This window comes from Coregonus lavaretus (genome assembly GCF_964263955.1).
Source record: "Coregonus lavaretus genome assembly, chromosome: 25".
Taxonomy (NCBI): Eukaryota; Metazoa; Chordata; class Actinopteri; order Salmoniformes; family Salmonidae; genus Coregonus; species Coregonus lavaretus.
In genome coordinates, this window is record NC_140012.1 from 11,125,254 (window position 1) to 11,140,584 (window position 15,331).

Below are 15,331 nucleotides of genomic sequence, written 5' to 3' on the forward strand. Positions count from 1 at the left end.
CATTTAGTGTAATGTAATATTAACTCCTGCAGAATTATGCATTTCTTGCAGTGCAATTATAAAACAAATGTTAATTTAGTTTCAGGAACAGGAGTGGAGAAATATTATTACTGATACTTTTGATCAAATGTGAATGCATGTGTCTGAGTTTCCTGAAGGCAGCTGATGCTTGCTTGATCCTATTTTGAATTTTGAAGTCGATGCTGCAGTCCTCCGAGAGGATGCTGCCCAGGTATTTGAAGGAGGGGACTATTGTCAGTGATTTTGTTTAATGGTGAAGACAGGCATGGTGGGTGGAGGGCTGGATCTCCATTGGCAGACCACCTCTGTCTTGGTGGTGTTGATAGACAGTCCCATCCTGCTATAGACCCTCACAGCCGTTACATGGATGGACTGAAGGTCTTCCGGAGTGTGGGCCACAAGAGCACAGTCATCAGCATACTGCAGCTCAAGAACCCACTCCGTCGAAACCTTGGTGGTTGCTTGGAGCCTCCTGATGTTGAATAGGTTTCCATCCAGCCTGAAGTCCACCGCAACCCCGCTGCTGTCCTCAAGCCCCTTGTGGAGAAGCTGGGTGACACATAGGAGGAAGATGTTGAAGAGTACAGGTGCCAGCACACACCCCTGCCTCACACCGATGCTTACTCCAAAGGACACTGACTACTGCCCTCCTATGGCCACCCGAGCCATCATCCCATCATGGAACTGGCAAAGAATGTTGCCAAATTTGTCTGGACAGCTAAAGAATGCCCCATAGTAGTTCTCTGCTCACAGTGTCGAAGGCCTTGGAGAGGTCGACAAGGCCATGAAAAGGTCCTGATGTTGTTCACAGAACTTCTTCTGGAGTTGCCGTGCCGTGAATATCATGTTGACCGTACTCCTGTTCTTTCTGAAGCCACACACACACACACCTCTATAATCCTTTTCATCCGTAGGGTAAACGTTGGATGCAGCATGCCTCCCTCTCAACAATGTAGTCTATGTCTAAATGTAAACATTGTGTAAACGTGAATGTGAGCAATGTCTGACTAGGGCCAAACCATCAGACATTCCACCCATCAACAGACATCTTGGAGGGTCCATTTTGGGGCACTGCCTGTCATTGAAGGGTGTGTAAGAACCATATCTCATCATCATTGGATTGTCTCTGTTTCTCTAAACATTCTTTGTCCCTCTCTCACTCTTACTAACTCAGATGTCATTTTGAAGGGACTATTAACATGCACACCACCATTATGCCTCTCGTTGTGGTGTTGAGAAGGGGAATAAAGACTAATTTCTAAGTTCATCATTAACAAGAATGACCCTAGCAATGAAAATGTAGGCGAGATAGTAATTCTTATTTATGAACAATTTTGAAATATGTAGACATTATAAACACCTAGAGTTTACATTTTATAGTTATTTAAACATACCGCAAGGGCTTTGAATGAAAATGTGTTACTGTGGCTTTGTAATAACCTCATATTTACATAATGCATAGCGCTATGCATTAGTAATAACATGGTAATAACAGCTACATTTCTCACCTGGCAGATTCAACTCTCTCCACAACAGGAAAGCGCTGAGGAACTCACGCCTCGTCAGTCAGAAAGACGACGTTCACCTCTGCATCATGTGTCTACGTGCCATCATGAACTACCAGGTACACACTGCTCCATGTAAACCTTATTTAACCTTTATTCAACCTATAACATTTGGCCAGGTAGGCCTATTCACCTTTATTTCTACTGTTAAAACAGAGTGACTAAATAGAGTTAGCTAGGAATAACATTTATTTTAGCCTCATGGCTTGGTGTTTTACACGCCATTACTTTATGCCTCCCTCCTATGCTGGAAGACATTGTCCATTGAAAAAGCGACAGTTGACAGGCTTTGTGTCAGTAGGAATCAAGTCTACACTGCAGTATATGTCATATGACTGACGATGGCGATGACTGACAACTGTGTGTATGTGTGGGTTTAGTCTGGGTTTAACCTGGTGATGACTCACCCATGCTGTGTGAACGAGATCACGCTCAGTCTCAACAACAGGAACCCCAGGTGAGGACCAGTATTATTAGTGTGTGTGTGTGCTGAGTCTGTATGTCTGTCTGTTGTGTAAAATAATATTGTTGTTGAGTGTGTGTGCATGTGTGTGTTTTTAGTTTTAGTATCCTTGTGGGGACCAGAAGTGGGGACGTTTCGCCAGTTCCCACAAGGAAAAAGGCTATGGTAAGCTTTGTCACGCCCTGGCTCTGGGGACTCTTAAATGTTGAGCCAGGGTGTGGATTTCCATTGTTTAGTTTTCTATGTTTTTCGTTCTAGATCGTTTATATCTATGTTGGCCAGGGTGGTTCCCAATCAGAGACAGCTGTAGCTCGTTGTCTCTGATTGGGGACCATACTTAGGCAGCCTTTTGGCATGTTAGTTTTGTGGGATCTTGTTCCGTAGGGTTTTGTGTATAACCTAGGACTTCACGTATCGTTTGGTTTATTGTTTTGGTTCGTGTGTGTACACAAATAAAGAATGTACGCTTATCACGCTGCGCCTTGGTCCGCTTCATCTGTCAGCGATCGTGACAGAAGATCCCACCACCAGAGGACCAAGCAGCGTGCCCAGGAGGAGAAGTTGGCGATGTCCCAGGTGGGCAAATGGTGGTCTTGGGAGGACATATTCGCGGGCAGAGGGCCATGGGCAAAAGTAAATGCCCAGGCAGGAGAGGAGAAACGGCGCCAACCGTGCCGACGACGGACACGCGAGAGGCAACCCCAATACATTTTTTGGGGGGGAGCACACGGCGTGGACGACGGGGCTGCTGGAGGCAGCTACAGGGCGAATCGGCGGACTAGGAGAGGAGGCCACCAGGTTTGGGGGGCTGGAAGGCTGGTTGGCGGAGCCTAGAGGTAGAGCAGAGCCAACTCCCCGTACTCAGGCTAGGCAGCGTGAGACTGGGCAGGTTCCGTGTTATGCGGAGCCACGTACTGTGCCGCGAGTGTTCCGGCACAGTCCTGTACGTCCTGTGCTAGCACCACGCACGTGTCGTGCTAAGGTGGGCATGCAGCCCGGTCCGGCCTGTTCCTGCTCCCCGCACCAAGCCAGTGGTGCGCGTCGCCAGCCCGGTCCGGCCTGTCCTGCTCCCCGCACCAAGCCAGTGGTGCGCGTCGCCAGCCCGGTCCGGCCCGTTCCTGCTCCCCGCACCAAGCCAGTGGTGCGCGTCGTCAGCCCGGTCCGGCCCGTTCCTGCTCCCCGTACCAAGCCAGTGGTGCGCGTCGTCAGTCCGGCACGGCCCGTGCCTGCTCCACCGGTGTCCAGTCCAGCTCCGGCCAGCGGGGCCAGACCAGACCAGGGGCGCAACGGGGGGGTAGAGAGAGAGTGGTGGTCACGCCCGGAGCCGGATCCGCCTCCGAGGCGGAATGCCCACCCGGCCCCTTCCCTCTTGTGGGGGGGGGGGGGGGGGTACTGTCACGCCCTGGCTCTGGGGACTCTTAAATGTTGAGCCAGGGTGTGGATTTTCATTGTTTAGTTTTCTATGTTTTTCGTTCTAGATCGTTTGTATCTATGTTGGCCAGGGTGGTTCCCAATCAGAGACAGCTGTAGCTCGTAGGACTTCACGTATCGTTTGGTTTATTGTTTTGGTTCGTGTGTGTACACAAGTAAAGAATGTACGCTTATCACGCTGCGCCTTGGTCCGCTTCATCTGTCAGCGATCGTGACAGGCTTAGGGGTTAGGTTTAGGGTTAGGTTTACAATAAGGGTTAGGGTTAGAATTACGGTTTAGGTTTAGAGTTAGGAGTTAGGGTTAGGGTTAGGGGTTAAGGTTAGGTTAAGGGTTAGGTAAAATAGGATTTTGAATGGGAACCAATTGTTTGGCCCCCACAAGGATAGTAAAACAAATGTGTGTGTGTGTGTGCGCGCGTGTTTGTCTGTGTATGAGGGTATTATAATGTACACTTTTACCCCTCAGGACCAAGGCCCTGGTGCTGGAGCTGCTGGCTGCCGTGTGTCTAGTGAAGGGGGGTCATGACATCATCCTCTCTGCCTTCGACAACTTTAAAGAGGTTAGAGGGGTATCCATGACGACAGTCTCTTCGCCAACAAGTCCTGTCAAGCCCTACATCCTTCTGAAGTCTCTCAATATCATATTACATGTCATAGATGCTCCCATCAGTGCTCAATTTACGCAAAGCTTACATGAGTTACATGCAGAGATCTAAAAAAAAGTTAGAATGTGGCCATCAGTCGTCTGCATGCTTTCCTTGATGACTCACACTAGCAGTGTGAACACGGCACAATCAACCCCCATCCAAAGACATCCTGTCTCAGTTTGAGATACATGGCATGGGGGTGCCACAGTAGGCTCAGGTTGGCATACCTCTCGTTCCTTTTGTTACTTGGGAAGAGATGGGGAACCCCACCACCCCCTTCACACACCGAACCCCATGGCAGCTGTCGGGGCAGTTGTCTCCTATAAGCAGACACAAAGTATGGAAGGGGCGGGAGGGGGTGGGGGCAAAAACATTTGTAACATTTGTTGGCGTCGTGACAGTTGAACCTTTCCGTGGACCTCTCACCACTGTCTGTCAAGGGAGCAACTGTTTCCAACAGAAAAATACCCCCATGGATAGGGCTACCCAGAGATTGCGATGTAGACCTGGATGTAGACCTGGGAATTATTAGAAATGGGCAAGGTCAGGGAAGCTACAGTGGGGGAAAAAAGTATTTAGTCAGCCACCAATTGTGCAAGTTCTCCCACTTAAAAAGATGAGAGAGGCCTGTAATTTTCATAATAGGTACACGTCAACTATGACAGACAAAATGAGAAAAACAAATCCAGAAAATCACATTGTAGGATTTTTAATGAATTTATTTGCAAATTATGGTGGAAAATAAGTATTTGGTCAATAACAAAAGTTTCTCAATACTTTTGTTATATACCCTTTGTTGGCAATGACACAGGTCAAACATTTTCTGTAAGTCTTCACAAGGTTTTCACACACTGTTGCTGGTATTTTGGCCCATTCCTCCATGCAGATCTCCTCTAGAGCAGTGATGTTTTGGGGCTGTCGCTGGGCAACACGGACTTTCAACCCCCTCCAAAGATTTTCTATGGGATTGAGATCTGGAGACTGGCTAGGCCACTCCAGGACCTTGAAATGCTTCTTACGAAGCCACTCCTTCATTGCCCGGGCGGTGTGTTTGGGATCATTGTCATGCTGAAAGACCCAGCCACGTTTCATCTTCAATGCCCTTGCTGATGGAAGGAGGTTTTCACTCAAAATCTCACGATACATGGCCCCATTCATTCTTTCCTTTACACGGATCAGTCGTCCTGGTCCCTTTGCAGAAAAACAGCCCCAAAGCATGATTTTTCCACCCCCATGCTTCACAGGAGGTATGGTGTTCTTTGGATGCAACTCAGCATTCTTTGTCCTCCAAACACGATGAGTTGGGTTTTTACCAAAAAGTTCTATTTTGGTTTCATCTGACCATATGACATTCTCCCAATCCTCTTCTGGATCATCCAAATGCACTCTAGCAAACTTCAGACGGGCCTGGACATGTACTGGCTTAAGCAGAGGGACACGTCTCGCACTGCAGGATTTGAGTCCCTGGCGGCGTAGTGTGTTACTGATGGTAGGCTTTGTTACTTTGGTCCCAGCTCTCTGCAGGTCATTCACTATGTCCCCCCGTGTGGTTCTGGGATTTTTGCTCACCGTTCTTGTGATCATTTTGACCCCACGGGGTGAGATCTTGCGTGGAGCCCCAGATCGAGGGAGATTATCAGTGGTCTTGTATGTCTTCCATTTCCTAATAATTGCTCCCACAGTTGATTTCTTCAAACCAAGCTGCTTACCTATTGCAGATTCAGTCTTCCCAGCCTGGTGCAGGTCTACAATTTTGTTTCTGGTGTCCTTTGACAGCTCTTTGGTCTTGGCCATAGTGGAGTTTGGAGTGTGACTGTTTGAGGTTGTGGACATGTGTATTTTATACTGATAACAAGTTCAAACAGGTGCCATTAATACATGTAACGAGTGGAGGACAGAGGAGCCTCTTAAAGAAGAAGTTATAGGTCTGTGAGAGCCAGAAATCTTGCCTGTTTGTAGGTGACCAAATACTTATTTTCCACCATCATTTGCAAATAAATTCATAAAAAATCCTACAATGTGATTTTCTGGATTTTTTTTCCTCAATTTGTCTGTCATAGTTGACGTGTACCTATGATGAATATTACAGGCTTCTCTCATCTTTTTAAGTGGGAGAACATGCACAATTGGTGGCTGACTAAATACTTTTTTTCCCCACTGTAGGTCTGCAACCTGTGGTATTTATGGATAGTGGCCCCTAAGCACTGCTCTGTGGTCAGTTTTGTCTTTGAAGTCCTGATTGGTATAACTAGGAATGATGAGTGAAGCTGATCCTAGACCAGTAGTTATGGGAAACCTCTCCCTAGAGCGGATAATTACATGGACATTGACCAGAGCAGATAACTCTCTATCAAAATGTCTCACGTTCACTCGTTTCCTATGACGTATGTCTGGTGGCTTGAGGAAGTATCAGAACACGATATATCAGTGTTGGTTACTTACAGTCCGTCTTTTTAAAGCCCAATAATATGACACTCAGAGATAGGCATCGGTTAAACAATGCACACAAAGTTGTGAAATATTTAAAGAGGGATTGAGTTTTTCAACACTCTCAAATCAGCTCGATAAAAGTCATCAATAATTGCAGTATCCAGAGCTCTCGCCTTCTCATATCCAATCACGCACATTGTTTAAGCAATACCTTAGAGTAGTATCCTATTATCAGTTACAGAGCTGGCATCAAAAGCGGCACAGTGAGTGGTACTTGTTTTGGTACAGCGCAGAGAGACTGTGTGGGTGAGAGACTAATGGAGGGAGAGAGAGCGAGAGATGATAGATAGCACATTGTAGAGGAGTGAAGGAGTGTAGTACTGAAGGCGGGAAGGCATAGTGCCAGGCTTGCTCCTGTTACCCACAGTGGCAGAGCGTGAGCGTTGTTGGGGTACAGGCTGGCAGGTTGAAGTGCAGGCCTGTATTATTTAGTGGACGTGAGTGGGCGGGGTGACGTTAATCCTTAAAGACAAATCACACATGTTCAAAGGGTGCAGCTAATGGATATCACACAATAGAGTAGTCTAACTGATATATTTCAGTTTCAAACACACTACTTACTCCTAGCGTGCAGAGTGTTCTGAACCCACTTTTGTATGTATGAGTAATGTTCATATTATAGGTTCCATTATTAAAGTCAGCTAACTTCCATTATAGAAGTCATTTCGGATAGCCTAGGGGTAGAGAGAGAGTGGAAGAGAGAGAGAAAGGCATAGCAAGATAAACTGCATGGGGAACAGGTGGCTGTATTTAAGGATACCCTGCCCCCCTGTGCATATTTGTGGTGTGGCAGTGCAGAATGATGTGCCCAGTCGAAAACCTTTTCCCCTTCCATCTATGTCGTTCATAAGGTATGTGGAGAGAAGAGCCGCTTTGAGAAACTCATGGAGTATTTCTGCAATGAAGAAAGCAACATTGACTTTATGGTGAGTCTGGCTCCAAATTGCACAATTCGTGTTCATTAGGTGTTCATTAGGTCCATCTCCTTCTATGCACAGAAGAGATAATGCTCAGACTTGATAAGCAAGTTATAGTAGATGTCAACTTGATTCCATTGATGTAAACCATTGAAGTTACGTGACCATAGTTTTCCCACGGTGTACCATGCCGTCTCCTACTGTTTATGTCCACCAGGTGGCGTGCATGCAGTTCATCAACATCATGGTCCACTCAGTGGAGAACATGAACTTTAGGGTCCATCTGCAGTATGAGTTTACCCACCATGGCCTGGATGACTATCTAGAGGTGAGTGAGCCAGAATCACAGAGAGAAGTTGCCCCTAACCACTGACACGTGGTCAGATATTTTCAGAAAATATCAAAATACTGTATACCCCCAGTTTTTTAAAGAATACTACTTATAATACCTTATGATATTACATTACTACAACTGTCTTTCCTTATCATTACCAAAAACCTAAGGACTCATAATTCCATTGTGTATGTTTTTGTTGTCATAGGAGACTTAATTTGAAGGTAAATCAATTATGCATGTTTGGGCACATAATTAAATAGAACAGTAGTTTGTCTATGTATACAGTGCATTCAGAAATTATTCTGACCCCTTCAATTTTTCCACATTTTGTTACGTTACAGCCTTATTCTAAAATTGATTAAATAAATAAAAATCCTCATCAATCTACACACAATACCCCATAATGACAAAGCATAAACAGCTTTTTAGAAATGTTTGCAAATGTATTACAAATAAAAAAACGTAAATACGTTACTTACATAAGTATTCAGACCCTTTGCAATGAGACTCGAAATTGAGCTCAGGTGCATCCTGTTTCCATTTATCATCCTTGAGATGTTTCTACAACTTGATTAGAGTCCACCTGTGGTAAATTCAATTGATTGGACATTATTTGGAAAAGCACACACCTGTCTATATAAGGTCCCACAGTTAACAGTGCATGTCAGAGCAAAAACCAATCCATGAGGTCAAAGGAATTGTCCATAGAGCTCCGAGACAGGATGGTGTTGAGGCACAGATCTGGGGAAGGGTACCAAAAGATTTCTGCAGCATTGAAGGTCCCCAAGAACACAGTGGCCTCCATCATTCTTAAATGGAAGAATTTTGGAACCACCAAGGCTCTTCCTAGAGCTGGCCGCCCGGCCAAACTGAGCAATCGGGGGAGAAGGGCCTTGGTCAGGGAGGTGACCAAGAACCCAATATTCACTCTGACAGAGCTCCAGAGTTCCTCTGTGGAGATGGAAGAACCTTCCAGAAGGACAACCATCTCTGCAGCACTCCACCAATCAGGCCTTTATGGTAGAGTGGCCAGACGGAAGACACTCCTCAGTAAGGCACATGACAGCCCGCTTGGAGTTTACCAAAAGGCACCTAAAGGACTCTCAGACCATGAGAAACAAGATTTTCTGGTCTGATGAAACCAAGATTGAAAAATGTGGCCTGAATGCCAAGAGTCATGTCTGGAGGAAACCTGGCACCATCCCTAAGGTGAAGCATGGTGGTGGCAGCATCATGCTGTGGGGATGTTTTTCGCCGGCAGGGACTTGGAAACTACTCAGGATCAAGGGAAAGATGAACGGAGCAAAGTACAGAGAGATCCTTGATGAAAAACTGCTCCTGAGTGCTCAGGACCTCAGACTGGGGCAAAGGTTCACCTTCCAACAGGACAACGACCCTAAGCACACAGCCAAGACAACGCAGGAGTGTCTTCGGGACAAGTCTCTGAATGTTCTTGAGCTGCCCAGCCAGAGTCCGGACTTGAACCCGATCATACATTTTTGGAGACACCTAAATAGCTGTGCAGCGACGCTCCCCATCCAACCTGACAGAGCTTGAGAGGATCTGCAGAGAAGAATGGGAGAAACTCCCCAAATACAGGTGTGCCAAGCTTGTAGCATCATATCCAAGAAGAGTCGAGGCTGTAATCACTGCCAAAGGTGTGTCAACAAACTACTGAGTAAAGGGTCTGAATACTTATGTAAATGTGATATATATTTTTAATAAACTTGCTAACATTTCTAAAAACCAGTTTTTGCTTTGTCATTATGGGGTATTGTGTGTAGATTGATGAGGGGAAAAAAACAATTTAATCAATTTTAGAATAAGACTGTAACGTAACAAAATTCGGAAAAAGTGAAGGGGTCTGAATACTTTCCAAATGCACTGTATGTGTGTATGTGTCCCTCTGTCATGTACAGAGGTTAAAGTTCACGGAGAGTGACCGGCTGCTGGTGCAGATCCAGGCCTACCTGGACAACGTGTTTGATGTGGGTGCTCTGCTGGAGGATGCAGAGACCAAGAATGCCCTGTTGGAACACATGGAGGAGCTGCAGGAGCACAATGCACAGGTGACCATATGTCCTTTGTGTACATAAAAGAACACACACCCTCTATGTAAACTTTATTCTGATGTGTTGCACCTGGGTGAACTTGACGCTTTGCTTGTGCAAATTTTTTTTGAAGATTTAGAATAAGTAGATGTATGTGGTGTGCTGTGTGTTTCTACATGTGTCTGTACGACTATATATATGTGTGTACATGTGTGTGTGTTATAGATAAGCAGCAGACTGGAAGAGAGTGAGAGGGAGGCGTTGGAGAAAGTGTCAGAGCTGGAGAAACAACTCATCCAGACCACCAAAGAGGTGGAGCTCCTAAAGGTATGCCTAACTATAGTCCATTACATTGACAAAGAAGACTTGCGTTAGATCCCGAGCTAATGTCTAGGCTATAGCTCAGAGGGCTAACACATGGACATGTTTGTCTGTGTAACAGGTGAGTCTGCGTGAGTCCTGTGCCCAGGTGACCATTCTACAACAGCGGGAGATAGAGAGAGAGATAGAACGAGAGAGGGAAAGAGAGCGGGCGAGGGAAAGAGATCGTTCGGCCCAGGCCTTAGCGGAGCTGGAGGAGAAAGTTCAGGGGCTTGTGTGCCAGGGGCTGATTCGAATGGAGCGCACGTCCTCGGGACACCTGGACCTCCATGTGGTCCCTGTCATCCCTCCTGTTTCCGTCCCTGCAGAAACAGGTGAGCTACGAGCCACACACATGGGCTCAGAAACCATGTCAGAAATCAAGAGTTTCACTGCAAAACGCTATATATCCATTTTCTGAAATGTTGGTAAATTAGCTTTTATTGTTTAAAGAAATTATGAAAGAGATTGGTGTGTTTTTTCACTATCTACAGTCATGGTCAAAGGTTTTGAGAATGACACAAATATAAATTTTCACAAAGTCTGCTGCCTCAGTTTTTATGATGGCAATTTGTATATACTCCAGAATGTTATGAAGAGTGATCAGATGAATTGCAATTAATTGCAAAGTCCCTCTTTGCTATGAAAATGAACTTAATCCCCCCAAAACATTTCCACTGCATTTCAGCCCTGCCACAAAAGGACCAGCTGACATCATGTCAGTGATCACTCTGTCATGCTGATTGAGTTACAATAACAGACTGGAAGCTTTAAAAGGAGGGTGGTGCTTGAAACATAACTTCCTCTGTTAACCATGGTTACCTGCAAGGAAACACGTGCCGTCATCATTGCTTTGCACAAAAAGGGCTTCACAGGCAAGGATATTGCTGCTAGTAAGATTGCACCTAAATCAACCATTTATCGGATCATCAAGAACTTCAAGGAGAGAGGTTCAATTGTTGTCAAGAAGGCTTCAGGGCGCCCAATAAAGTCCAGCAAGTGCCAGGACCGTCTCCTAAAGTTGATTCAGCTGTGGGATCGGGGCACCACCAGTGCAGAGCTTGCTCAGAAATGGCAGCAGGCAGGTGTGAGTGCATCTGCACGCACAGTGAGGCGAAGACTTTTGGAGGATAGCCTGGTGTCAATAAGGGCAGCAAGGAAGCCACTTCTCTCCAGGAAAAACATCAGGGACAGACTGATATTCTGCAAAAGGTGGCCCTTTCCGATTGTTTGGGGCATCCGGAAAAAAGCTTGTCCGGAGAAGACAAGGTGAGCGCTACCATCAGTCCTGTGTCATGCCAACAGTAAAGCATCCTGAGACCATTCATGTGTGGGGTTGCTTCTCAGCCAAGGGAGTGGGCTCACTCACAATTTTGCCTAAGAACACAGCCATGAATAAAGAATGGTACCAACACATCCTCCAAGAGCAACTTCTCCCAACCATCCAAGAACAGTTTGGTGACGAACAATGCCTTTTCCAGCATAATGGAGCACCTTGCCATAAGGAAAAAGTGATAACTAAGTGGCTCGGGGAACAAAACATCGAAATTTTGGGTCCATGGCCAGGAAACTCCCCAGACCTTAATCCCATTGAGAACTTGTGGTCAATCCTCAAGAGGCGGGTGGACAAACAAAAACCCAAAAATTCTGACAAACTCCAAGCATTGATTATGCAAGAATGGGCTGCCATCAGTCAGGATGTGGCCCAGAAGTTAATTGACAGCATGCCAGGGCGGATTGCAGAGGTCTTGAAAAAGAAGGGTCAACACTGCAAATATTGACTCTTTGCATAAACTTAATGTAATTGTCAATAAAAGCCTTTGACACTTATGGAATGCTTGTAATTATACTTCAGTATACCATAGTAACATCTGACAAAAATATCTAAAAACACTGAATCAGCAAACTTTGTGAAGACCAATACCATTCTCAAAACTTTTGACCACGACTGTAGTCATGGCATGGGGTTGTTCAATGACAGACATGTATTTGTTTAAAATCTATCACTGGTTTCTTTTCAGAGAGACAAATTATCATGTTTTTTTTTGCAAAATGCTATGTATCTACCCCACTCTCAGAGAAATAAGTAGTACTGCTAGGTTCTTCACAGTCAAATGTAACAAATAAGTAGATTTATAGTAAATAACTGTACAAATGATACATTTGTGACATACATTTTGTTAATTACTTGTTTAAAAATATTTAAATACAGTAATATGAGATCTGTATGTAAAACATTTACATTTTACATTTTAGTCATTTAGCAGAATATCTGATCCAGAGCAACTTAAAGGTCCACTGCAGCCGTTTTTATCTCAATGTCAAATATTTTCTTGGTGACAATTTAGTACCTTATTTTGATTGTTTGCAATTCAAATGGTCAAACTTAAACAAAAATAGCAATTTCTCAAGCAAGAATTTAGCTAGGACTGTCTGGGAGTAAAGTGGGGAGGGGAAAACTGAAAACGAGCTATTATTGACCGAGAGGTTTGGAACTCTCTTTCTTATTGGTCTATTAACTACAGTTCCTTCAAAAAGTATTCATACCTCTTGACTTATTCCAAAAAAAATTGTGTTACAGCCTGATTTCAAAATTGATTAAATTATTTATTTTTTTCTCACCCATCTACACACAAAACCCCATAATGACAAAGTGAAAACATGTTTTTAGAAATGTTTGCAAATTTATTGCAAATTAAATACAGAAATATCTCATTAATATAAGTATTCACACCCCTGAGTCAATACTTTGTATAAGCACAGCTGTGAGTCTTTCTGGATACGTTTCTAATAGTTTTCCACACCTGGATTGTGCAACATTTGCCCATTTATTCTTAGATTTCCAAGTAGATTTAAGTCAAAACTGCAACTCAACCATTCAGGAACATTCACTGTCTTCTTGGTAAGCAACTCCAGTGTAGCTATGGTCTTGTGTTTTAGGTTTGTCACGGTTTCGGCCGAGGCTGCCTCTCTCCCTTGTTCGGGCAGGTTTCGGCGTTCGTCGTCTCCGGAATTCTAGCTGCCACCGCTGTTTGTTTCTTGTTCGTTTGCTTTGGTCTGTTTGTTTTCACACCTGTTTCTGTTTTGGCGTAATTAGTGTCCTATAAGTTTCTCGTTGTGTTTGTCTAGTGTTGTGTGTAATTGATTTTCCGTCAGTTGTGTGTATTGCTCGGTTGAGCTTCTCTCCATTATTACTGGAGTATTTCCGCACCTGTTTGTGCGTGGTTACTATTTTTGTCGCACCTGTTTGTGCGCGGTTGCTATTTTGTCGCACCTGTTTGTGCGCAGTTTCTTTTCGCCTTCGTGCGTAATTGTTGCCTCCGGGCAAAGGTTCCATTTGCCTTGGTTTGGCCAATAATACAAGCCTTTGGGAATATCGTTCTGAGTCCTGCGTTTGATTCCACCATTTCACCTACCGCACGCCTGACAAGGTTATTGTCCTTCTGAAAGGTGAATTCATTTCCCAGTGTCGGGTGGAAAGCAGACTGAACCAGGTTTTCCTCTAGGATTTTTTCTGTGCTTAGCTCCATTCCATTTATTGATTTTTTATCCTGAAAAACTCCCCAGTCCTTAACAATTAAAAGCATACCCATAACACAATGCAGCCACCACTATGCTTGAAAATATGGAGTGGTACTGTTGTATTGGATTTGCACCAAATGTACTGTAACACTTTGTATTCAGGACAAAAAGTTAGTTGCTTTGCCATATTTTATGCCTACTTTAGTGCCTTGTTGCAAACAGGATGCATATTTTGGAATATTTTTTATTCTGTGCAGGCTTCCTTCTTTTCACTCTGTCAATTAGGTTAGTATTGTGGAGTAACTACAATGTTGTTGATCCATCCTCAGTTTTCTCCTATCACAGCCTTTAAACTCTGTAGCTGTTTTAAAGTCACTATTGGCCTCATGGTGAAAATCCCTGAGATGTTTCCTTCCTCTCCGGCAACTGAGTTAGGAAGGATGCCTGTATCTTTGTAGTGACTGGATGTATGTATACATCATCCAAAGTGTAATAAATAACTTCACCATGCTCAAAGGGATACTCAATGACTGCTTTTTGTATTGTAACAAAGGGGTTTCATTTTTTAAATTAATTTGTAGAAATGTCTAAAAACATAATTCCACTTTGACATTAAAGGGTATTGTGTGTAGGCCAGTGACAAAAAAATCGGAATTTAATACATTTTAAATTCAGGCTGTAACACAACAAAATGTGGAAAAAGTCAAGGGGTGTGAATGCTTTCTGAAGGCACTGTAATTTATGTCACCAGGCAGGCCAAAACTCCATCCCTCCAAAACAGTCGTCCTTTCAAACAGCTCTTACTCTAAAAGGGCATTATTATAATTTTCACAATTTCACAGTATTATTCCGACCTCATAGTATGGAATATACAGGTAACTGACTAAATAAAATAAAGGAAACACCAACATAAAGTTTCTTAATAGGGTGTTGGGCCAGAACAGCTTCAATGCACCTTTGCATAGATTCTACAAGCGTCTGGAACTCTATTGGAGGGATGTGACACCATTCTTCCACGAGAAATTCCGTCATTTGGTGTTTTGTTGATGGTGGTGGAAAATGCTGTCTCAGGCGCTGCTCCAGAATCTCCCAGAAGTGTTCTATAAGTGTTCTATTGGGCTGAGATCTGGTGACTGAGACGGCCATGGCATATGGTGTACATCGTTTTCATGCTTATCAAACCATTCAGTGACCACTCGTGCCCTGTGTATGGGGGCATTGTCGTCCTATGGGGGCAGAGCCATGGTAGCCAAATTAATGGCCTGCCCAGTATGTTTAGACATGACCCTAAGTATGATGGGATGTTAATTGCTTAATTAAATCAGGAACTACACCTGTGTAGAAGCACCTACTTTCAATATACTTTGTATCTCTCATTTACTCAAGTGTTTCCATTATTTTGTATATAAAACACAGGAAATTATGTTTTTGACTGCACTCGGCCTTTAAGATGGCTAGGTTAGACAACCACATATCACAGTCAAATATACAGGATACGAACATTCCAGATAAACAATGGATATATAG

The 15,331-nt window shown here is 44.2% G+C and overlaps 1 protein-coding gene across 1 annotated transcript in view; it reads left to right on the plus strand.

Moving 5' to 3' along the window:
- The window catches only part of LOC311100450 (formin-like protein 1), a gene marked incomplete at both ends in the record, with an annotated part of 65,331 nt that overhangs the window by 44,470 nt on the left and 5,530 nt on the right, over positions 1-15,331 (plus strand). Inside the window, 8 exons of the mRNA XM_084141372.1 lie at positions 1,537-1,645; positions 1,967-2,043; positions 3,947-4,040; positions 7,469-7,543; positions 7,752-7,862; positions 9,791-9,940; positions 10,148-10,249; positions 10,365-10,617. Of these exons, the coding sequence (XP_083997498.1) occupies positions 1,537-1,645; positions 1,967-2,043; positions 3,947-4,040; positions 7,469-7,543; positions 7,752-7,862; positions 9,791-9,940; positions 10,148-10,249; positions 10,365-10,617 (971 nt within the window). The remainder of the gene's footprint in view (positions 1-1,536; positions 1,646-1,966; positions 2,044-3,946; positions 4,041-7,468; positions 7,544-7,751; positions 7,863-9,790; positions 9,941-10,147; positions 10,250-10,364; positions 10,618-15,331) is intronic.